The sequence below is a fragment of the Parambassis ranga genome, chromosome 5, assembly GCF_900634625.1.
Source record: "Parambassis ranga chromosome 5, fParRan2.1, whole genome shotgun sequence".
In the NCBI taxonomy this organism is placed as follows: Eukaryota; Metazoa; Chordata; class Actinopteri; family Ambassidae; genus Parambassis; species Parambassis ranga.
In genome coordinates, this window is record NC_041026.1 from 30,547,480 (window position 1) to 30,573,941 (window position 26,462).

At 39.6% G+C, this 26,462-nt stretch overlaps 1 protein-coding gene across 3 annotated transcripts in view; it reads right to left on the reverse strand.

Annotated features, from left to right (window-relative positions):
• Positions 1-26,462, reverse strand: part of fhit (fragile histidine triad diadenosine triphosphatase) — a 375,109-nt gene that overhangs the window by 219,842 nt on the left and 128,805 nt on the right. For all 3 annotated transcript variants that reach the window (XM_028406950.1, XM_028406949.1, XM_028406951.1), the window contains one exon: positions 5,719-5,843. In XM_028406950.1, coding sequence (XP_028262751.1) covers positions 5,719-5,824 — 106 coding nt within the window. In that variant the 5' untranslated portion in view covers positions 5,825-5,843. The remainder of the gene's footprint in view (positions 1-5,718; positions 5,844-26,462) is intronic.

The following is a 26,462-nucleotide window of genomic DNA, read 5'->3' on the forward strand; positions in this document are numbered from 1 at the left end:
CCACACAAGTTGCTTAGGTAGTCCAGCTCATCAAGGATATCACATCAATGTGAGCTGTGGCAAGAAGGTTTGCTGTGTTTGTCAGCACAGGGTCCAGAGCATGGAGGAGATACCAGGAGACAGGCGAGTAAACCAGAAGGTGTGGAGGGGACCATATGAGGGCAACAACCCAGCAGCAAGAGTGCTAACTCCTCCTTTGTACAAGGAGGAGCAGGAGGAGCACTGCCAGAGCCCTGCAACATGACCTCCAGCAGGCCACTAAAATGCATGTTTCTACTCAAACTATCAGACTCCATGTGGGTGGTATGAGGACCCGACGTCCACAAGTGGGGCTTGTGCTTACAACCCAACACTGTGCAGGGCGATTGACATTTGCCAGAGAACACAAAGATTGGCAGATTCACCATTGGCACCCTGTGCTCTTCACGGATGATAGCAGGTTCACACTGAGCACATGTGACAGATGTGACAGAGTCTGGAGACGCCATGGAGAGCGTTCTGCTGCCTGCAACATCCTCCAGCATGACTGGTTTGGCGATGGGTCAGTAATGGTGTGGGGAGGCATTTCTCCTCTCAAGGGCCGCACAGCTCAAGTTGGATCAGCCTGTAATGTGATTTTCCATTTTTATTTTGAGTATGGTTTCAAATCCAGACCTCCATTTTAAAGTGCTGTCCGAATTCTTATTCCCCATATAAGGCCCGGAACGGAATTTACGTTACCTGTCTTATAAATATAATTATTGTTTAAAGAATGTAGCGTCACCGGTTGTTTTTGTTTTATTCATGTTTTGCCATAAAACATTTATTTGCCTGCACCTGAGCCCTCTCCTCACTACACCTTGACAACCACCATAAAATATTTTCACATCGGCTGTTTTTACTTGGTTGAACTGTATTGTAGGCATTTCAGGATTAAGCCTTTTATGTCCTGAGAACATTAGTTTAAGTTTTTTAATGAGCATTTAGGAGCTCTGCACAGCGCAATTAAGACTAGAGTTGTTTGCCACAGTAACAAAGGGCATGTTTGGAGCTTTTTAGACATGGTGGTTGAACTGTTCTGGGTTGTGGGTGCTTCACTGCCTTTAGAGGGAGGACGGCTCGCAGCCATTGTGACTTCTGTAGAGTGCTCGAAGATAATATGAGGGCATCTGATGGAAAGGTGACCCAAAAGTGGACCTTTCAAGAGGATAACAGCACACTAACAAATCAAGGATAGCTTTATTAAGAATACATTTAAGGTTATAAAAAAGTCTATCTTATTCCATTTCGTGTGCAAATGTTCAAATGGACTCTCCTCTATCATTTTCCAGTTTGTTTTACATGTATTTATGTAGCCACTGCTCATATTTGACAGGGTTCGAAACAGTATGTGAGCATATGGAATCTGATTTTAGTCAGTAAATTATAGAAAGGAAATATGAAAATATAATTGTGTTTGCAGACTGTTGTCCTTTTATTTTGTTAAAAATAATCATTTTTTTATTGAATCTAAATTGCTTCAAATCTGTCATTTTAGCCCAGAGAAAGACGATGCGAGCTTGAATTATAGTTGAAGCTGGTATTGAGGCTACACAGGCAACTTATATGTACACACATTTGTTGTGTTGAGTTTGTGTTTTCTTATAGCACTTCAGACAGATAGACAGAAAGTGAGTGGCTTATATTGGTGTTGGAACTGATTAGAGAAGGTGTAGACGATGATTTTCTGTGTTTTTTTGTCCGACCATATCAAATCATTTTGGATGTAAGCAGGGTTTATGAAATACAACAAATACAACATGATCCTCTGGCTTCAGCAGCTAAAAATGTAAAGGAGAAAGTGCCAAAGTGCCAAGAAGACCAAGTAACAACCCCCAGGGCTGAGAAATTAAGTCAATGCTGAGGTGTCAAAAGCTGTAGTTCCTCCTGCAGCCCCTGGGGGTTGCCATTGAAAATGAGTCAGTTCTCATAGACCAGCGTTCTAGAAGAAATATGTGTGTTTACAGTCTGGTATGAAAACAGTTTGATAAGAATACTTTTAAAAACAATAAATTACACAATATATGCAGTCTTTTTGTGTAACGAAGGTTGTAACTACTACTACTACTAACAACAGAGAATTGTGACCATTCTCATCACAGTGTCATCATTTGGCTGTATTTGGATTAACCATGAGTTCCGGTAGCCTGAAACACTGAGGCAGCATAATGCAAGCATGAGTCAGTGTCACATGGAAAAGCATTACAATGTCACACATTTATACACAAGTAACTCATGCATAAAGTTAGCTTTTACATGCACAGTGTTGCTATAAATGAGTTGCTTTTGTATATATGGTATTTAGAGCACATACAACTTTACTGGCTTGTGTATTAAAACATGTATTTAAATAATAAACAGCTCACTAATTGTACTTGAAATCAAACATGATTATAGTCTGGAAATCTGACATAGAATAGGGTGTAGATTGATCATTTAACTAGTGAAGTAATCATGCAAATAAATTCCATTTATGTCTAATATGTAATTTATTTGAAATAATACTGTATATTTTACCAGGTATTCTGAGAGAGGGGAGAGGTGCATTGAGGGATAAAGCCCCATCCTGATTCAAGGTAAACTAAACATCTGTTATGATAGAGTCCAAAAACACGAAGCAAACAATCCTGCAAGGCCTTGGGCCTCCGACAGCCACTGTTATTGTGCCCTTATTTGTGTATGATAAACAGCTGCTTATGGCCTTAATATCAAGGGCAGGTTTACTTTAGCAAAGATGGCATCTGTTGCCAGGCAACAAGAAGAGGGTTTCAGAAACGCTCCAGTAATCAACGAACGTTCAAGTCAATTCAGACAGAAACAATGAGAGATATTGACTGATTCCACTGCAGATGAGCGCCAGGGCCGCTATATGTTTTTTGTTTACCGACACTAATGATGGAGTCATTTAAAATGCTTTGATGTTAATTAAGATTTGGTACTGAACCTGCATTGACCTTCTAAATTTTGATTCCATTTATTCACATGCTTTGAATTTATTTTTATTGTTAATATTACATAAGTGACCTATACACACTGCACTTCTGGGGAGCAAAAAAACATTTAGTAATTTATCAATCAATAACACATCATTTTTAGAGCTAGAAAATGCAGTGGAAGCTGTAAAGAGTTATTGTGTACAGTAATATATTTATTATATTATATATTTTATTTTATTTTATTGGTTAACTTTTGGTTAAATCATTGTCTTTAGTATTGAATAATTGTGTGATTTTGGACAGCCTTGGAATTCTGACTTTTTCAATATGTGAAGAAAAGAAAGAAGAACAGCCATGACAAAACAGAAATGATTCAATTCTTGAAGTGTCCATTCCGTCTCTGAGGTTTAGTCAAACAATACAGGATTTAAAAGCACACATCCCAAGGCCCAAGGCTGTTATATTCACCTATGACAACCAAAAACAGAACAATGGCAACAGTTTACACAAAGTACTCCATCCTAGACCTTCACTCACATACTAAATTTTCTGATGGTGATTCCATGAGGACAGAAGAGTCATTACTTCCTGTAACAGTGATTCATGCTCTCTTGTTGGTTGTTCTGTATTTTAGCTATCATCTCTATATTTTCACAGACTTCCTCATAACATATGGAAGCCCTTTATTAGTGGTAAACCTAGAAGGGCTAATATACAACAATGCCTGCTGGCTGCATCACCCTACCTAAACAACTGCATACAGCTCAAACATTCATACCCCATACCCCATACACAAAGCTGCTTCAAGATCCTGTTCCATTTAGGATCTAAAAAAGCAGTACTTCAGGATAATCACAGAGGAAAGAAAGCTAAATTGATGGACTGACCAGCGTTGTTTTACTGTACTTTTGTTTAGTAAAAGATACTGTATAGTCCCAACACTTTCAATTATGTGTTAACTCTACAACTGTAAAACTGTTGTTATACTGTTCTTGACGTGTGCTGCTGACCTCTTGGCCAGGTCACCCTTGCAAATGAGATCTGGATGTCAATGGGTTTTTACCTGGTTAAATAAAGGTTAAATAAAAAAATAAAATAACTCCAGTGGCGTAGGAAGCATTAAAAATGTGGGGGGACACCTTCTGTGGGTGGGTCGTGAAAAAAGTACATTAGTATATTATGAAATATAATATAATAATATGAAGTGTTGCAATTTCCTGCGGATTTTAACAGGTTGTTAGACTATTTTACCTACAGAAGTAAACACTATTTCAGAGACAGATTCAACAAAAACTCATTGATTTTAAAACATGGTGACAAACAGAAATTCCAAGTGAAACAACAGTTTTGTCAACCATACTGGTGGCACTACACTAACAGATTATACAAAGCCTCCATATCTTAGGCCATCTCTCATTTACAGAGACAAAACACTGGCAAATCTCCCTCATGTCCACCTGATAGAGTTTTCCCATCATCACTCACCTCAGCAATAGAACTTCCTCCACTGGCCCTAAATGATGGCCCTGCCTGTGACTCACTCTCAGTACCAACCCCAAATATGGAGTAGAGAGATGGAGAGATTGTGCTTTACTTTTCAATTAACAACCAATATAAGTGAGCTTTCAAATATATATAATGAAATAACATCAGCATGTTGATTTAACACAGTGGTCTTCTCATCATCTGAGTTTCAAAAAGTTGTTGGACCATGAACCAAACTTTGCTTAATGCAGATAATACTGAAACACTAAAAATATTAACTTTACAACAAAATGCATGTCTTTATTTTTATTTGCTTATAAAACTGCTCAATTCACAACAAACCTTGTGGATGTGTTTATAATGATGCACTGCCTTATCTGCTACATCAGTTTCCCTGTTCATATAATGCACCACTGTGTCCTGACGGTCCATTACATTTATTTTATTCTTGCTGATAATAGGAGCAGGTGGCTATGTGCACTGGCTAGGCGAGGCTAACGCTAGCAGGCTAACAGGAGCTAACCTGCCTCATTATAATATGGGTTAATGCTGAAAACAACTCTAACTCTCCGTGTCTTTGTTGGGAATCTCCTCATGTCCACTGTGTGTGGGCAGGCAGCAGAAAAGGCAACAACATGTTGTCAGACAAATAAAACCGTCTACTCAGTAGACGGTTTTATTTGTCTGACAACATGTCAGTTACAGTAGACTCTACTGTAACTGACAGTAAACAGTAGCTTCCTCCCAACTTTTCTAAGTTGATTTAACATCAACCTAATGTCTCCTGGGTCCATGTAACAAAGCAGTAAGGCTTTAGTATGAGCTGGACTGTGTGGGATGACACTGATGTCACCTCCTCCAGCTTCGAGCAGCACTGACCCACCCACAGCGAAGAGACCAGCTCTGATTAAACATTACAAAGACTTAAATCCTACCCATGACACAATTGTTACCTATAAAACGAGGATTAACATCAACTAGAATGTGCAATTCCTGAAGAAATTGCAGCATGATTGCTGATTGCACTTGTCACTTGCTTATCTGATTCCTTGCACCTGCAACCGTGCTTCTGGGGAGGATGTGGATTAAACTGCTGACCTTATACTTTACCAACCAAACCTAAGCCATCAAACAAATGGAACAAAGAAACCCCACAATCTCCTCAGTGTCAGAAAGCTGTTCAAAATCCTACATATACACACACACACACTCTTCCGCCCCCAAAAGGTATTAAGCTCAGCAGGACCCCCCTTCTCACCTGTAAGTAATGAAAAGATACGTCCAGGCACCACAGGCTTCCTGTTGACCAGAGCGAAGGACAGCTCTGTCTGCAGGAACACAGCCGAGGCCTTGATAAGGTGCTGTCCAAAGCGCAGGGTCGACATGTCTGACGGACTGACGGGCCTGGAAAAGACGAAGAGGCAGCAGGTGGTCAATAACCTATAAAATATTCTGTTCATTACCCACATCCATATACAGCTGGAGGAACCTGACTGACTGTTTTGGAATCTGATTTGGCTGAGGGTAAAGCATTAAAAAGAAAAACAGCGAAAAACTGATTTAAAGGTATATAACTCACATTTGTATTAAAGATTAATCCCTAGAAACAAAAACCTGTACATATACACAACCTTGCTTTCTCACGTATGATGTCAAATAGTTTTTTACTACCCAATTTAAAAATCAAAGAGCATGACTCCAGTCCATGTTAGAGTCTACCTGCACTGACAGCCCAGGTAATGACTTTGAGCTAGGGTGGTTTGAATAATAATATTTCTGCTCTCATGGCTTGTTTTACTTCCTGTTCTTGTTCCATTTCTATCTTTTGTGATTGGCTGTGCCCAAATCATATACTACTGCCTATTAGTCCACTACATAGTGTCTTCGCCATTTTGTAGTGCTGCCTGAATATCTATTGAGAATCATCGTACACTCACATATAGTGAACTCAATATATCCCACAATGCAGAACCAGTCACAAACACAAACAGTGTGTACCATCAGTTATTGCTGTCAAGGAATAATGGTAGAATTTTATGCCTTGCTTCAAATGCACTTAAAACAATAAGTATTTGCCACAAAATGCATATTTATTTAGTCAATACCTTTGGAACAGCAATGATGAAAAAAAAAGTGCCAAAAAGAAATGTTGCTGATCTACACAGTTATAAAAAGAAATCATATATTTATTAATGTCCTGTTTTTATTTTATTTCCCATATATCCAATATTTAATTTTCTCTATATAGCTGGAGAAAAAATGTATTGTATCTACTCACTGATTTGCTCAGCAGGGTGAGTATGTATATTTGTGTGTGATGTGCATAATTATGCTAGGGTACTTTATCATTTTCTACTATTATATTATCACTATTATAAAGCCTAAACACAGATGGTCCAAAGATGGACCCCTGTGGAAACCCACACACACGGTAAAAAAATAGCACAATGGAGCAGGAAGAATCACCTCTCTTTAAATGTCTTCAAGAAAATTATCACTGATTTTAGAAAAAGGACAAAAAAAGGAAAAAACCTTTAAATATCTCGGAGGAAACTTCAAAAAAGACCTGACTTGGACCTGCAACATCTTCATTGTCATCACCAAAGCTCAACATTGTCTTTATGTAAAGTACTCAATCCTTGAGTTGCTTTTTGGAAATGACTATGGTCTGGATGAATGAGAGCATCCACAGATATAACGTCTTCATGGCCTCAGGCGCTTGAAGAAGTTTGGCATGAGCTGCAGGATCCTTGTGAACTTTTACAGAGGCACCATAGAGAGCTTCTTAACTGGATGCTTCTCCTTCTGCTATGGAAGCTGCACCATCAAGGAGCGAAAGGCTCTGGGCAGAGTAGTTAGTACAACCCAATCTATCACTGCCCAGTCTGCAGGAGCTGTGTAATAAAAGGTCTCTGAGGATCATTGGCAACCCCACTCATCCTCACAGCCAGTTCTTCCTACTACCTTTGGGGAGAACATATAGGACCCCCAGAACCCCTACCAGCAGGCTAGGAACAGTTCTTTCCCTCAGGGTATAAGGCTTTTTAAATAATTATTTTTTTCGATTATAAACTGTATTAACACATCAGATTTTTAGGTCTATGCTATATTTAAAGCTGGGATTTATTGTTTTAGGTATTAACAATTTTTATAATCTGTTTTTAATTGTTTATTGAAATGTTTCTTAAACTGTATTATATAAGGTAAATCACAAATGTCTTGGAGCTTCTTGTTTTTTTATCAAACAAGATTTTCAAGCAATGGAGTGACAATAAACTTCTTGAATCTTGAAAATGCTAATATAAAACTGTGCACATATTTTATTATGTGGTTGAAGATCTGAATAGCATGGAATAAAAAAAATTTATAGTACATATAGCACCTAAAATGACATGGGTTGTGTCTAAAATCAGCCCTATATAGTGTTAGTGCTATTTTGTAGTGCTGTCCAAATGTGTAGTGAAAATCATTAAACCCTGCACTCAATGTATTCTACAATGTATCATAAAATATACAGTGTTATACTTTACAAGCAATGGTACATTAGCATTATGCACCATCATGCAATGCAATCTGTTTATTTAGCACTGGTGTTGCAGCACATTGCAGCAATGTCATTAACAGGGAACAGTGTATCTGTGTAAGGAAGTAGTTCCTCAAAATCGTTGTCCATGGAGACAACTATAAAATTTATGCTGTATATGTACAGTATCTAGGTATATAATATTTTCACAGTTTTCGCATTTTTCTGATCGTGTTTCAGATAAATGCTTCAAACCCACTGCAGTATATTAAAAAAAAGTATAGTTTTATTTGTTGTGTCAATCATTTGCACAGTGCAATAAAGTTTGCAATAAAATTTTTGTAATACATTTCTAAATTTTAATATTTTCTTCTGCTTATCTGGGGTCAGGTTGAGGAGTCCAACTGGGAGGAAGCTCCAGGGCTCAGAACACCTCACCAGGGAGTCATCCAGGGGGCATCTTAACCAGGTACCCCAACCACCTTGAACTATTTACTTTAGTGCAAAGTTAAAAGCTTCAGAATGAGGCTGTGAGTGAGAGCACATAGGTCCATAGTTAAAACTCTCCCATCTCCCTTCTGGAGAGACATTATCAATTTATAAAGCAGCCTTCAACAGATTATATTATACAAAACACCAAACATGGCTTTGATCCTCGCAGTGATCAGACTCACTAACTAAGGCAACAAGCAGGTAAAACACTGTACAGAGTGGATAAATGAAGCTGCTGTGCTTCCTTATGTTCAGCCAGTAATCACACAGATTGGAAGAAAGACATCATTGTGTGCCACTGTTTCTCTCTTTGTGACACTCCGCTGTTGTTGAGAGATGAATCCATCTTACTGGACCGTATCCAAGATAGAAAGATGGTGTCACATCTGACAAACTCTTCCATCAGCTGTTACATGCTTGACATCCTGCTGAGAAATACCATTACTGCCACCAGTGCAGAGACAGGCAAGTGGAAATCACCACAAAGCCCTGTGTTTTTCTCTATTATAGATAAACAGCCCCGGCACTAAAACTATGGAGCTAATGTCCTGACAAAAACTAATGCTCTGTGATTCATTAACAAACAAAAAGTTATTTGCAAATACAAAAACACCATTAACAAACTAAAGCCTGACAATTCATTATTTTGACAGTGACCACACACAGAGTCCCAGAGAGTAAGGGAAAGGTTTTCTCTGCACTACAGCAAGTCAAGTGCTGTAAATGAAGCCTCTCTGAATACATGAATGAGGCAATAAAACATTTCATTACACAGCAATATTGAAAACTCAGTTCTGATTGGGTAATTGATTGTTCTGATAAGTTAAATATTTCTAGTAAATTATTCATTCATTGTTATGAATCAACATTAAAAAGGTTATTGATTTATTTAGTAATTATGCAACAATTTGTACACAGCAATTTTACTATGGACTTTACACAACAGATTTTCCATTGTGTAAGGACAGATTTTATCATCAACACTTGGTAGAACCGTCCTCAGGTTCACTTTAGTAAACGACACCCTTCCTGCAATTTTTGTACTGCTTTGCCAACAATTGAGGAGACGTCATGCCTAAAAACAAACCCGGTAACGACCAGGCCGCTAAAGCCTTGGCCTTTGCTGATGCACCCATGGACTTGTCAAAAGTGATGAAGGTTATCATTGCAAGCGAAAGTAAGATACTGTCCCGAATATATTCGAGCACAAATGACCTGAACACTAAAACAGATGCCATTAGGACCGACTTGGTAAATCAGGACACCAGTTTGAGGAGATTAAAAGGACGGCCTGAACGTATATTCAGACAAGACGGTGAATATGGAAGGAGATGTTAGCCGGCTTAAGGCTGAAGTTGCTACGTTGCCGGCTAAACTGGATAACATAGAGGGGCGACAACGCCGGTGCAATGTACGCATTGTCGGAGTGAAAGAAAGTCTTGAGAGCAGAGAGGGCCAGCGCTCAACCGATTCCGCCCCCAAGTTGCTACAGGAGGTGCTTAAATTGGACTTCACCCCAACTTTGGACCATGCACACCGAAGTATCCGAACACCACCCAGCAACGGAGAGCCACCAAGGATTATTGTGGGAGAAGTTTCACTACTTCAAAGAAAAGGAGGAGGTTCTGGGCAAAGCTCTCCACAGCAAGAGGGTGAGCATCTTCCCAGAATATATAGCTAGGGTGGCTAAAAAGAGAGCAGCTTTTACCGAGGCTAAGAAATTACTTAGGAACTGCCAGAATGTCAAGTTTTGGCTCTCTTTCCTTGTGACTCTCTGTATCACGCTACCATCCGGCCAAGAGAGGCGCTTTGAGGACCCATCTCAGGCATTGGATTTTGTCCGAAAGAACTCAAAAGACATGTGTAACGCGGCTTAAATGGACTACTGTAAACAGTTGGCTGCTACTGGCGGCTGACTGGCATCAACACCAAAGTAAGGCCTGTGTTTTCATGACAGGTATATATTATGGTAAAGTAATGTCTCTGTCTCCCCCGGTATTCATATATGTACCTTAAAATTACCTGGTGTTTAAAAGGGGCTTAAATACTGGAGGTGAGACATAGGATGATTGTATCACTCCTGACCACAGCTTACCAATCTTTATTGTTCGCCCTGGTGGGGATCATCAGGGTCTCTTTTTTCTGTTTTATATGCTCTTGTATACTAGAAGTATGGGATGCGATCTCTAGGGAATTAGTAGATCAGCATGGAGGGTTTGTTTGGCTCTTTTTTTGTTGCTGTAACAGGGGGGCAGCAGATGGGGTCTCTTATTTTATTTTCATCACCATTTTTCCTAATTTAATTATTATTGGTGAGAATACCTGATGTTAACAACACAAGCACTCATTTTCTGAGTTGGAATGTAAAGACTCAACAATCCAGTAAAGTGGAGCAGGGTTTTTGCACATTTAAAGTCTTTGTCTTCTGATATACTATTCCTACAGGAAACACAACTCCGATCAACTGATGAAACTAAAGAAAGCTTGGATAGGACAAATATTCTGTTCCAGGAATGAGGGCAGAACACGGGGTATAGCGATTCTGGTAAGGAAAGGTGTCCCATTTGTGTCATTTTCCACCACTGCCGACCCTAAGGGAAGATATGTGGTTGTGACAGGTAGCCTATATGGTACACGACTAGCACTAGCTAATGTTTATGGACCAAACTGGGATGACCCACTCTTCCTCTCTAAGCTTGTCTAAGCTTTGACTACCAGCTGATATTGGGTGGAGACTTTAACTGTGTGTTAGATCCATATTTAGACTGATCCAACCCAAGAACCAACAGCAGGATTTCAAAAGCAGGCGCTGTTATTCTTTCCTTTATGACATCTTATGCCCACTTAGACCCTTGGAGGAAACTTAATCCATCCACAAAACAATTTTCCTTTTTCTCCAATAACAACAAACAATATTAACAGTGTGTTGCAAGCAATTAAATATATGCAGAATAATAAAGCCCCAGGCCCGGACGGCTTTTCAATTGAATGTTATAAAGAATTTGCAGCTTAACTGGCTTCGACATTAAAACTGGTTTATGATGATGACACAGGCAATTATATCAGTGCTTCTTAAGAAGGATAAAGATTCTCTACAGTGTAGCTCATACCGCCCGGTGAGCCTTTTTAACTGTGATTATAAGATTCTTACCAGAATTCTAGCTACTCAGATTAAAACTGCAATAGCAACAATTGTTATCCCAGACCAAAATGGCTTCATACCAGGCAGACAGTCCTTTTATAATATGCGTCGTTTTCTTAACATAATATATGCACCATTCTCAGCAGAAAAGTCAGAAGTAATCATTTCTTTAGATGCCGAGAAGGCTTTTGATTGCGTCGTGGCATTATTAATTTGCGGTTTTGGAAAGGTTTGGCTTTGGTTCATCATTTCGATCATGGATCAAGATATTATACCATTCACAAATAATATAATTTCAGATTATTTTAAACTTCGTAGGGGATGCAGACAAGGGTGTAGTCTCTCCCGCTATTTGTTTTATCTGGCGATTGAACCACTCGCAGTAGCCCTTAGGGCAGAAAATGGCATTGGAGGGATTCACTGGGGATATAAATACCATAAGGTTTCACTTTATGCAAATGAACTTTTACTATATGTGTCCGATCCTATGCAATCCATACCAAAATTACTGGGTATTTTAGATAATTTCGGACATCTTTCAGGTTGCAAAATAATTTATTTAAAAGCTTGCTATTCCCAGTTAATGATATTACAAGGACTATTCAAGTTCCCGTTTAAACAGGAAAGAAATGCATTCACATATTTAGGAATCAAAGTAGCTTGGTCAATAGGAATGCTATATGACTACAATATTAATATATTATTAGATCGAACAAAGCAAGATTTTAATAATTGGATAGGACTGCCAATTGTATTGACAGGCCGTAGTAATATAGTTAAGATGACAGTCCTTTCCAGATTTCTTTATTTATATCAAATGATTACAATATTTATAACAAAGACCACCTTTTGCCATTTAGACAGGTTAACATAATCATTGTTCTGGGGAGGTTCACATCCGAGGATGAAGAAAAGGTACTTGGAGGTCCCTAGAGAGGCCAGGGGCCTGGGCCTACCCAATTTCATGTTTTACTATTGGGCCGCAAACATTGTTAAACTCCTGCATTGGATATTCACATATAAGAGCGGAGAAGATGCGGATTGGGCACAGATGGAATTGATATCTAACTCCTTGCCGATCCTTACCTCCCCACTACCTTACAAACATAACATGCAAATTGCAAATCCAGTAGTTAAAGCCTCACTCAAAATATGGTTGCAGTTCAGAAGACATTTTTGATTGAGACAGATAGCTGGGTTCTTTCTCATAGCAAATAATTTCTTCCTCGGTCTTAGACAATGCATTCAAACTCTGGCACAGACATGGTTTGTTATTTTTCACTGATATATTTAAGTTAAGTGTTCTGTCCTTTTGAAACATTAGTACGTGACTATAATATACCTAGATCACATTTTTTTAGATACCTCCAAATACGTAGCATGACAAAGAAAATGTTCTCTTTATTCCCTTAAAAACCATCTAAAGGACAGCTAGATGTTATTTTAGAGCTCGATCCCTTTAAAAAGAAACCAGTCTCTACCAGGCTATCAATACATTGATTGGAGGACTGAAAAAAACCTGAGAAAAAACAAAGATGGATTTAGGGATGGAACTCTCAGAAGAAGTTTGGCGGGAATGCCTAATTCACATACATACATCGTCATTATGTATAAGACACAGTTTAATTACCCTTAGAGAAACTTAGAAGTAGAATAGATAAAAGCAGCAAGTCTTATGACTTGACCTGGAGCCTGTTTGTTGATTTTGTGCAGGGCATCTGTTTCCATTGAGGATATTGTACGCAGTGTTGTTTACAGTGTAATTTTTTTTTTTTTTTTAGAAGAGCCTGGTATGGGTTGGTGGGTTGGATACAGGGAAACTGCCGTAGTTCTGGCATGTATGGTTGTATGTTTGTGTGTTTTAGTATTTGCACAAATTTAAAAATAAAGTTTTCAAAAAAAAACTTTAGAATTGGGTTTTTGGGTTTTTTGCATCTCCTATAGCACTTATTTTTAGGGCCCGAGCATGAACGTGCGAGAGCCCTATTGAAATGCAAGGGCCTATTATTATTATGGGCTAATTTTTTTCTGCGTCATTGCGCACAATTTTGACCCACAGGCCAGGATCTGAAACTGTTGCTGCAACAGTGACTTGCAAAATGGCTCTGCAGCACCCCCTAGAAATTGTATATATATAGTGTAACAGCTACGGCCATGAAAATTGGTACACATGTGTATCTCCTCACTCCAGGAAACATGCCATTGGAAAAAAACAATCCACCCCCTGCAGGGCATCGGCCAACTTGGAAAAACTTCACCATGCTCCAATTTCACTTTTGCAAACTCTCCTAGGGGAATTGCTTGATAGGGCTGAAAATTGGTGCGCTTGCCCTTAAGGGGGTTAGGGACCAAAAGTTATCAAAAACGCAGCACTTCATAATATGGTCTGGCTGTGGCGCCGCCACGAAGTTGACCACATACTTCACCCAATGTAAATGAAAAAAATCAGGCATGATGCGCCTGTCATTCTGAACAGATTGATATGCTAATAAGCTGATACACTCATAGCACCAGCTACTGGCAGCATGAATTGTGTTCAGAGTGATATTCCATGTTCTACACCTCGTACTTGATAGACCTGAGGTTTTGTGACATGGTTCTGAAGACATGTCTGAGCAAAAGTTATCAAAAGCGCAGCTCAAAGTTACACCATGTGGGCAGGGCAACGCCACAAAGGTGACCCTTCGCCCCCTAGAGAAAGCTGCTGTGTTTCTTAATTTGTTAATCTGCCTCTTACTCTATCATGACATCAGCCCCTGGGCACCTTTTCATATCACCTTATCATTATATGCGGACGTGGTCACATGGCACCTCCTAGAACGAGAACTGAGTCCCTGTTTGATCCAGGAATTAAAACGCATTACACATATGTATCACCTCTAGACAAGATGTCAAACTATACTGCAGAAATAAACATGTTTACAACCATGTGCTTAAAGCAGTTTGGTGCCAGTGGAGTGAAGCTTAAATGACTTGTTTTGAAAATGTACATTTTGCATAACTAAAGGCGTGACCACTCTTTGTGACAGGCAGGTCACCTCCACTTGTGCTTCCTCTGCCTGTATTTGGATTAACCAGAAGTTAGGCAGACTGATTCTGCCATTATTGCAGCAACTGGACCTCCCACAGAGCCTAAATACAGTTCTTCAGGAACATATGGCTGACATCCATATTTTTTTAGTCTAAATTCTGTATTTAACACTGTGGCATGGTTTGCTCACATCACATATGCCACCTGGTGGCCATTACGTTACAGTGCCATGCTGGATTCAGTCAGATAAAATAAAAACAGCGTTTGCATGAGCAGTCAAGACTTACTGCTGCTGTGACATCTACAAATGTCTTTTCTGATGCATGTTTATGTGTGTGTTAGTGTGTGAGTGTGTGTTAGGGTGATGCATGATCATTTGGCATGCTACCATGACCAATTTCATTCCACCTAATAACCATGAGAGGATCCCCCTCTTTCTGAAGTGTGTGTGACTTATTGTAATGGGGTTAAATGACGCCTAAGTGATTATACAGCTCCCTCTCAGTGGGCTGTGCAGTCTGACCAGCACAGAGCAGAAAAAAGGAGGAGGAGGATGAAGGCTGCAGCCTGGAGATACTCACAGCTTCAGAAATGCTCACTCCTTTCTCTCCGTATATTCTCCTACCTGAACTGCTAAGGGAGAGAGGAAGAGAGCAAGCGAGAGAGAGAAAGAGAGCAAGCAACGGGTGAATTTGGATTCGGTCCCGAAAGACTCAGCCGCTCTCTCTCTTACCAGCTGTCTTCCCAGCATTAGCATTCCAAATGCACTCTGACAATTCCACAATTAAGAACTAGAATGCTGCAATTAGTTCAGTGCGTGCAGAGATGACCCAATTAGTGTTCCCTTTACACAGATTTTATCACCTACAATTTGTGAATGCCAACAGCCTGTTCAGCTACAAAGGCACATCACAGTACCTCCTTTAATTGAGAACACTCACAGCGTGTGGCTACAGGTCTGAGTGAGGACGCAGAGGTCATGTAGTTGTTTCCTGGGGAATGTTTTAGTGATCAGTTAAAAGTCTAGTGGGGGATTAGACATGGGCAGACCTCAAGACATTTACAAGTAATTAAAGTTTTACTTTGAAACACTGACATTTCCTGTGTCGTAAAAACACAATTTGTGTTTTTGCAGTAAATTAGCTAATTAACAAATTATGTGTCTAACTTAACCATCAACCTTGGACAGATTTTTGTTGTACATCTATTTAATATGATAAGAAATTCAAAATGAAAGCAAATTAATAAACTGTAGAGATAATTAACAAATAGTATAACCAGGCTTCTGCTGCTTTACTAGAAAGTACTACTAAGTAAGCCTAGAAAAAAAAGCAATTTACTAGTTCTCTGCTCTCTGGGGAGGCGTTCCTCGCCAGATATATAAACTAATCAGACAAAACTATGAAGACTAAAACATTCGGAGACAACTAAACATTTTGTCCTCAAAGCTTATGTTAAAAGCAGAAAAATAGACAGGTGAATGATTTAAGCAACTATGACAATGGTCAAATTGTGATGGCGAGATGAGCATCTCCAAACCTGCAGCTCTTACTGGGTGTTCCTGGTCTGCAGTGTTCAGCATACATGGTCCAAGGAAGGAAAAAAGGTGAACCAGCAACAAGATCGTGAGCATCCAAGGCTCATTGATGAATGTGGTGAGTAAAGGCTGGCCCATGTGTTCCGATCCAGCAGATGAGCTACTGTAGCTCAAACTGCAAAGCGGTATACACACTCACAAATGGGAAGGTGCCAACCAGTATGAAGCAACTCAAATCAGATTTCTGTTCTGGAGATGTGGTTAATTTTCTTTAGATCTTGAAGGACACACAAATCTAATCCTCAATTCTGATTTTCAAATAAGACATGGGTCTCTTCAGAATGTGGTCCTAAATTGGAAATATGTCCAATTGGTGGCTATGCAACATAAAAGGGAATGGTTACATTAAGACTCCATTGAACTGCACTGAATCATGGTTAAAAAAATGTTTGAATTTATTTTCTTTGCAGTTGAGTTAAAACCAGTTTCATCATTTAAGAAATTCTGGGAAGGAAAGGGGTGTATAGAGACAGAAGTATGCAAGGCATCAGTGGCATTAGAGAATGTATGTTGCATGTGCATTTAGCATTGTAAAAGTCAAATTTGTCAGTTTGAGATCACTGTATTTGTTTAAGTTAAGCCAAATTCTTGTGGTGTTATAAAGTGTGTTAAGCATCTAAAGAGGCTTGCTAACTCAAAACTAAGCTGGTAGACAATGAACAAAGTCTTGAAGCCAACAGGCCTTCATGCCAGAGTGGCCACAGTTGACCAAGAAAAGGAAGATGGGACAAACTGCCCAAACTCAGGTTTGCAAAGCTTTGACAAAACAAACAAACAAAAGCTTTTAAAACCACATTGTGAGGCTGTTATTAATCTATTATCTGATCACCTCTCAACCTATCCACCAACCTAGCCTTGCCACAGCCTGCTTGGTGGAGGATGAGGTACTGATGCCCATGCTCACCTCTCTTTTAACCTACTCAGCTTTCCTGCGTGGATATTTCATGCTTTCCATGCTTTCACTCATCAAACAAGACCTGGCAACTGCTCTCCACACCAAAGATGGCATTTGAAAATCTACTATTTTTCCCAGCCATCAGTAATGGTCCAAAGGTGTTAGATTTTTTTGTCGAGTCAGCAGCCCCACCAGACCTTGAGGTGGAAGAGATGGTCTATTCAATCATCTATGCTATCTGGAAACATTGCTGTGGTAAACTTTGCTCTAAGCACAATCACTCCTTTTTACCAGTGTTGTACATGCTGATGCTATTCATCCATTCTCTGTGATCCCCCATGACTATCAGCAGCTGCTCAATACAGTCCTTTTTTTGTTTTTTGACTTGACCCCTTGTGAGCCTGGAGTTCAACTCAATCACAAGCCCACACTGTTTAACACCTTGGACCAGTAAATGGCTATTGATTATCACACTGGAGCTTTGGTCAGATTGGAGCCAGGCGCTCAGAACCAGTGACTCTAATAACCCAATGTCATGGTGAGAAAGAAAGTGTAAAAATTGAGATACAGTACTTTTACATGGTAAAAAACAGAGAGTCAATTTAACTCTTAGAAAGTTGAATTTAACTCTGTTTCAGATAATATTTGGTCCCACTCCAAAATAGAGTGAATTCTACTCTATTCAGTGTCAAAATTAACAATGAAATGTGTAAATATATTTAACACTGTGGTGTGTTTCCACTGCTCGGAGTAAAATGATTACACTTACACAGAGTTAATTTTACTCAAAATTCAGTTCTTCAAATGACACTCTAATGTGTAATATAAAATTGTTATTTCTCTACCTTCAGAAGAGAATCTCTCGAAGGAGGCCAGATCCTACTGGTTCTACTTAAGTCTCCATCAAGTCAGCTTTTGTGTCAGTCACTGGGTGCAATCTACAGTATGTTATTAAAGCCTGTGTCCATCGTAACTCAACTTGTACAAATGATTTTTTAGTGGGCCTTTTTCACTGCAGGAAAAGAAACATGCTGATTAGATGAAACATCTTTCCATCACACCCACAAGGTAATTCTAATTGGATTAACAAATTGCCACAATAAACTCCTGCAAGCTAGCAGTTAGCATGTCAGGACCTGATCTATGCTCTTTTAAAAGACTTCACACACATAGTTTAGAATGAGAACAGAATGAGACCGCTCCTCTCAATTACTGTTAATTTTAGCAGGAGATATTGATTTAGCCTCTATGTGCAGTTGTTTTCTCATCCATCATTAAATTGAAAGAATAGGCTAATTCCAAATGGTTTACATTTATATGTTTCTACTTATTCAAAGAGTTTTACATTTACTCTTTTACACACACATTCACCTGCTAATGAGGGTACTTCTGGGAGGAACAAGTGTCTTGCTAAAGGACATACAACAATGGACAAGGCCAAGTTATTAACAAGTAAACAACTGCTGTAGCTACAATTGCCTAGCATTTGCAGGAGCTGACATGCAGCCCATGATTGAGGAGTTGATCCAGTTACTTGCTTACTGTATTGCATTAGAAGATAAATGTTGGAATATTATGAATACATTTCTATTTCTTTAGCAGATCTTTGAGGCAACAACTTGTCAAACATATATAGTGCTATTCAGCAGATGGCAAACAATCCTGCATTTATCATGTCAGAAATGTAAAAAATGTTGCCTGTCCTGACAAACATTATCATAGTTAGTGCAGGATCCTGCAGCGCCACAGAGCGCATTAGCCTTTTTTTGAATTATTGGCCCGCACATTCTGCTCTCATCAACTCTGTTTTCACTAAGAATGCTCTAATAAACTCACCACACAACCCAACACACTGCTAGTAGTAGACCAAAAAAGAGTTGAATAGTTGAATGCCAATGACGCTAATGTTTCTAAATCTGCTGGACATCACACTGTTTAGTATCTAAGACGCTGACACAGTAAAAAAAAATACATCACAAGTATATTAAGTATCAGTACGGTTCATATTAATATCAGAACATGATGGATTTATTGAATATGCATTGTGCACTGTTGTTTCTATGTGCAGAAAAAAGTCACATTTCAGCATGGTAACTTTGACTCAGTACTGCAGAGCTGCTCTCAGGTACCACAGCCACAGTTTGACAGAAGTGTGTGCAGCTCGGCTACTTTCACTTGATGCACTGCAAGCCTGACGGCAGCATCAATTACATGTGTGACTGGTGTAAATGGCAGCTACCCACAGCTCTGATCTCAAATTGCTTTCAGAGCACAGATTCCCTCAACACGTGTGTCTAACTTCTTTGGATATGTAGACAGATGGTTGAATTCACTGTGTGGCGGAAATGATGCTTTATGTAGATTAAATAGTAACAATGTAAGTAATCATTTGCACATTTTGTTCTCTGTTTGTGATCTGTTTGTTGTTAAAGTTTTATGCATTAAGACATGTTCACACACAACCTGTTTACAAGACAACTTGCGTTAGGTTTCTCTGGCCTGGTTTCTTTATTTCTTTATTTTTCAAGCAAAAGCAAGAGTTACCTCCCCCAAACAGACACTTTCATGGGCTTGAAGCTAAAATCTTGTCAGATTTCATGGGCTTGAAGCTGGCAGCTAAGGAGCTCCATGAAGGTCTCTTTCCAAGCCTATCACATAGATATGCATGGCGAGATTCACAAACATGTATCAGGCTGGGAAATCAGCTGCTGCTTCTCTCCCTGCCTTTTCCTTTGTGATGTCAGCCATATGAAAAACATGTTATATCATACAAAATGCGGTTTCTCTAGTTCCAAAATGAATGTCTTCTTGTACATGGCTGTGGCTGTGTTTCTCTGTCGGCTGCGATGTTAAATCAGCAAGAGTTCAGTCTCACAGCATTTTATTTTGAAAATCTACTGGATACTCTCTGGTGTTGTGGTGTCTGTCTTCCTGACTGCTCGATGTGATTGGTATAAATTGGTGCGACAACACAGATCCAAAATAAAACTGGTGCGTATCTCTCGCAGAGAAGCACAAAGCTACGCTTCTGGGATGCTTCTGAAACACGCTGCTATGCGTCCAGTGTAAATACTCTCACTGACTAAAAAGGAAGCGTTTCACAGTGGCTGTTGCTATGCTTACGTTACATGTCAGTTACACAGCCAGTGTAGATCTGGGCTAAGTTTGGTGCGACACACTTCAATGGAAGTGCTTTTCAACCTGGCGATTATCCAAGGTTCCCTGTTTGACAGTCCAGTGTTGATGTGCCTCCAACTGACTTCAGAGCAAACTTTAACACAGCCTCTCACAGGCAGGAACAGGCATTGTCAGTATCCATGATATTCAGCTCATAGGCTATATGTGATGATAACCATGCATCTAGGGGCTCTTTTTCAATATCTACACCACACCCTATGGTTTCCCTTAAGATGTGCACTTGTTGAAAGTGCACTTAGAGGTGTAACAGCCCAACGGATTTAACCTGTTTAGAGCAGAATTGGGACAGTTCTACACATCACTTATCACTTATCTACATCCCTTCTCTTGGGATCAGACAAAACATGGTTCCCTGTTCATAGTACTGCTGCTAAAATTGATCAGAAAATCACCACACGTGTGTTGTGAGGACAATAAGAAATAACCTTCTGCTTACACTAAAACAACCCCATTGGTTAGCTGTTTGAAATGCCATACCACACACAACAACACCACAGGGATTCTGAGTAAAAGCCTTAAGCTAAGTGGGGTATGATGCTATATAAGATAGCTATAAGAGGGGATGTAAGGGGTTTTGGAGGAGGAGGTAAATGTAAGAGAATGTGAAATTGATCAGTTGTGTAATCCTAAAGAAAAACATACATGCAATGAGCACACTTTTCTGAGCCAACACAGATGACACCTACAATTTAATTTGAGCCTGTTGCACCTGTTTGATACAGCCGACATACTGTATATAATAATATATAAAGTACATTCTAAGAGTGGGTGTAGTTAAGGAAAGGTCATACTGACCATAATTGTGAGGATTTGTCATCTGGGGAACATGCATTAAATAAGCAAGAAATACACAAATACCTCATTTAGAAGATGATCATACATCTACCTTTCAGGCTAATGGAGATAAGTGAGAGCAGGTTTTAAGGTAGTGGCCAATCATGAAGCAGCTGGCCCTTTTGTTCTACTTGATAAGACATTACAAAATCTATTGCAATCCAATAAGAGCTTGTTAAACTGTGGTCCCAGCCTGCTTATAAAAGGAAATCAGACTTATTAACTGAGGTCAATGTAAAATCAATTAACAAACAGTAAATAAACAGCAGATCATTTCACCTGTTGGCCATGTCAGGTGGCCAATTGCCTGGTTAGGTAATAAGAGCTTGGCTATTTGAAATAATCCCATCTGCACTCCTTCATAACAAATTCTATTTAGCCAAGCGGGAGTACCAGCCCTCCTGTCAGCAACTTCTTTTCTCTGGGAAGGAAATAAGTGATGAAGCAGTCTGCTAGCAGGGTAGTCTGCAACAAAAGGCGCTCACAGAGATACAGAGAAGCATAACACTGCTTTTTAATTGAAAAACTACATCTACGACAACACCTTCGCTGTGCAACTCAGCCATGTGTAGCCTATCATACTCGACATAAATGGGACTCTCATGGTGAAAAGGAAATCTAGATTCAATTTTCTGATCGGAGGTGGCTGAACAGTATATCTGTAAGGCACACTTATCAAGTCTTTAGGCCCGAATGAGTATTACACACAGAGAAAAGGGATAGGCTGGGGACTAATAAAATTAGTAAATGGTAATGTGACAAAACGTGCAGTGATTGGTGACTGGCTCTATAATCACTGGGCAGCATGCACCAGTAGGTGATGGTGCTTTCTTATTTCAACCAGGAAATCATCGAATACCATCAAGACTCCCAAAGAAATTACCACATAAATACATCCCTGCATTGTCACTCTGACACCTTGTATTTTCAAATTATAGCTTCAAGACAGGAAGTATTTAACTTCAACTGGTTGCTCTGTATCACACCAAATTGTCATGATGTGGGGTTCCACAGGCATCCAGCTTGGGTCCCCTTTTGTTCAACCTTTGTATCCTTCCTTTAAAACCACATAATACAAAGCAGTAACTACCAAGATATGCCAATGACGCACACATATATACTGCTTGAAAGTTTCTGAACCCTTTACAATTTTTATTTCTGCCTAAAAATGACCCAATATATTAGCCATGACAAGACCAAGTCATGACGGTAGAAAAAGAGAACTCAATCAAACTTTTTCATTTAAAAACATCTCTGATGATACTGATGCACAAGGAGTCACAGATGATACCTCCCATTGCCACTCACAAATATGGGATCATCTTCCTAAAATTACATTTCTGTCTACTCACTGTTTCACTTTACTGACCAAAATCAATGACTCAAGTGCATAGTTTTAGCATAGACGGAGGTGAAGTACCCCCACCAATGTCCAAATAAATAAATTTCTCATTGAGTGCAGGTAGGGTTAAATTCAGGTCTTTTCTAGCGTCCTACCAATAGATATCCTCCTATTGTTGGTCCTACTTGAAGCCCTTGATATTCTGATTCTGACTGGGTTACATCAAGGGCTCTGGTCCTACCGTAACACATATAGCTATGTTGGTTGTCAGCACCAAAACACATGCAAGACAGCTAATGTGAGACAGTTGTTGGAATTGTAGGTCCCAACAAATGTCAAAAGCAAATCTACACCCTTGCAATGACTAGATGCAGATCTAAACAGAGACTTAAAAAAACAGACAGCTTTCATCTTGACACTTTCTCTCTGATAACTACGAGTCAAGTAAGAACTCTTGGTGTCATCATGGACTCAGAATTACATTTCCACAGACACATCAAGTCCATAACCTAATACACCATAATCCAAAAGATTTTTACCTTCTGAAAACATTTCCAGCACTTTAGATTACTGTAATGTCTGCTAATTGGGCTCTCAAAACAAGCTATACGACAGCTTCAGTATATTCAGAGTGCTCCTGCACCTTCTGTCTATGTTTTCTGAGTCCAAGAGGGGCAGCATTATCACAGAACACTTCAGCGCCAATCCAGATGGCACAGGCCTGTTCTGGTTGGACCTGTACAGTAGCATGGCACGAGCTGTGGCCACCCGTCCTGTGACATTGTTATGGAATGCCTTACCTTGGGAAGAGGTTTTTAAAGAAATTCTGAGAAATTCTAGTAAGACATGGTTGTCTGAATAGATTAACTTAACGTCAACTGTTAATACAACATTAAATATTTAAATGTATTGCACAGGTCTCCATCTGTCGATAAGGTATGTATGCTAACTGAAAGGAAGAGAATGCTGCAAATGACCCTCTAGTTTTAGCTGTTCCAAGAAAAAGTAAGGATAAAAAATCATAATAATCTATTTAATTGTGGGATCATAGGAGTTGCTGTAGTTGTTGATAACAACAATAAAGTCGGCCTCAGTCATTATGTGTTGAATAGAAGTCCTGTGTGTTGGGATTTCTGGGGAGCAATCTCAAATTTTTTAAGTGGCACATCAGTGTCTCAGACCAGCCCCAGCATTCAGTGTCAGCACTCTGCATTCCACACTTGATGAAAATGCAGGGGCTACATATATAGCCTGGGTGTTTTCCCTGTAAGGCTGTCTCTGTGTGTTCCTCAGGTTGAAGTAAAAGCAATGTGATGTGAAACAGTGAGTAGGAGTGGTGCCTGTAAAGGAGCTCACTGTTTTCTTCTGTACATCTCCCACAGTGTTTGGTCACTATTGGTGACACAGCCATGTTTCTCTGTGAAGAGCCCCGCATTAGCCTATATTGATAAACAGCAGGGCATAAGAAAGACACTCGGTGGTCAGACAGTTTTATGTCTGTATTTCTGTGGGATTGTGTTTAAACGCCCTGCAATAGACTGGCGAACTACCCAAGGTGTACCCCGCCTATTGCTCAATGAGAACGAGGTTAGGTTCCAGCCAGACTGTGGTCAGTCCGGCTACTAAACAACGCTAGAACTGCATGGTTCCCCCTTGGCAATCCCCTGCTGTGAGTCTGCAGTGGATAGACCTGTAATCCTGGCCTGGCACTGTGCAGTGTTAATGTTGCCTGACTTGGCACTTGAACAAAAAAACAACCACCTTGACATCACTATGGCTACGTTCAGACTGCAGGTCTTAATGCCCAATTCGGTTTGGTGTGCTTTGGTGTGCTACATTACAAAATAATATGCGACTGCTACCACTCTCCTGTGTCACTGAAGTGACCCACATGTGCAGAAGAGGACACAACGTCACACAATGTGTGCTTGTGTGGCTTTGTTTAAGGTAATGTCCGATCAACATATTATATAGCCAACATATTACAACCAAACAATATTAAGAAGAATGCTGAGAAGGAAGAGAGCAGTAACTGCAACGTCTGTACAGAGATGTGTGTGGGTGCAGAGTGGTGGGACAGTGATGTGATTGGTTTTAGCGAGAACCTTTGAATACGTCTGCGAGCGGAGTTGGGCTCTACTGGCTGGCAACAGAAGCTTGTTGCTAAAAACACCGCTTGTCTGCCCGCTCCTGTGTCGCAGAATTGTGACGTCGGAGTCAGATATATGCTGAGCAGCCATTCAGACTGAATTTGCATTGCAAAAAATCAGATACATATCTGATTTAGGACCACATATGAAAGTGGCCTGGGTCGAATATAAAAAAATAGGAATTGAGCTGTTCAGACAGTCATGAAAATATCAGATACAGGTCACATATGGGCAAAAAAATCAGATTTGGGTTACTTTAACCTGCAGTCTGAATGTAGCCTATGATTAAGGCAGGATTATTGTTATTGTTCTATTTCATCTACACTCACCTCAAAGCAACACATAATACTACAAGATAACATACACTACTATTAGTTTGGATCAAATTTGTTAGCGCACACTTGTCATACTTTGAAGGCTTTTATCATGTCATTCTCAGTTGTTTAGAGTGGCATAATCATGAAAAAGAGCTCAGCAAAGAAGTTCTGTGACTATGTGACTAACATGATTTCAGTGGTTACTTAACAGCATTAAATTGTTTCATTTAACAATCTATGCTTTGACTCCTTTGCTTTAAAACTCATCCACTTCTCTCATTAATGCTCCATTAGCCTTAAAATGTCTTTAAAATTCTGTTTTTACAGCAGTGCTCAAAATGCTGAAACTGTATAAAAATGGGTTTCAGTAATGGAAGGCATTAAGATAAATACAATAAAAATGCATTTATGTGGATGCCATAATGTTGTAGTGTGTATCTAAGAAGGTCGCTGTATTTTTTTTTTCATAATTATTGTTCCTTTGCATGCTGCCCTTTTTCCTTTGTACTGATCAAATCTATTCACAATGAAAAATTTAAGTCTGAATGTACATCTTCTTAAAGAAAACCACATCCAAAGTTTCTGTAGACTGACATGAGAGAAACACTAAAATAAGAGGTTTTGATATTTTATACATCTACTTTCCCTGCCTGATGTCCCTTTGACATGAATATCACATGCACACACAGTGCACATAAAAGCATATATAAAAACTAAATTATTCAATGCACATCAAACAGCATGGTGTTCAGATGGATAGACAATCACATGCAGACATTGATCTGTCTGATAAAACCTATGCACTACACTCTGCATCAAACAGAATTACACTGACTGTTGACTCTCAGGGTGAGTTTAGTGTTGTAGAGTAAGTCTTACCCACACTCCTGACATGTCCGCAGTATAACAGTACTGCTGTAAAAGCTGTAAACAAGTACTTATCCTGCATTTAAACCTATTATCACCAGGAAAGCCTTCTAGCAAATCTTATCATGGCAGCCCTCCCTCACCAAGTCGGGGAGGTTTGAGAGATCCTATTTGGTTGTGTGCTTAAATCATTATCACAATGCACCTTGTCAGCACACCATCTCTAGGAAACAGGCATTAGCAGTAGACTAGACAGGACAGACAGGACGCACTGACGAACGAGGAGATTAGGGAAGCCCGAGCAGAGACTGCTCACACAAAGGTAGACTCTGACTGGGCTTATATCTGACAAATAGACTCCATGTCTTGAGTTCATCTGCCACGCAAAGCTTTCTACTTCTTGACGATGTTAAGCAGAACTACTTCTCTGTGGAATCTAAATAAAGACTTCTGAGTGTTAACAAATGCACTCTGTAATAGTTAAAAAAATCAATTGGCTCAAAGTTTCTACAACCAACAACAACACGTTTGTGTTGTGCTGGTCTCAGCTACGTCACACGATGTTGTATTTGGAATTTGATAACAAGAGCACCAATGAGGACTAACAATGGTCATAGCCATGCATGGTCCTAAAG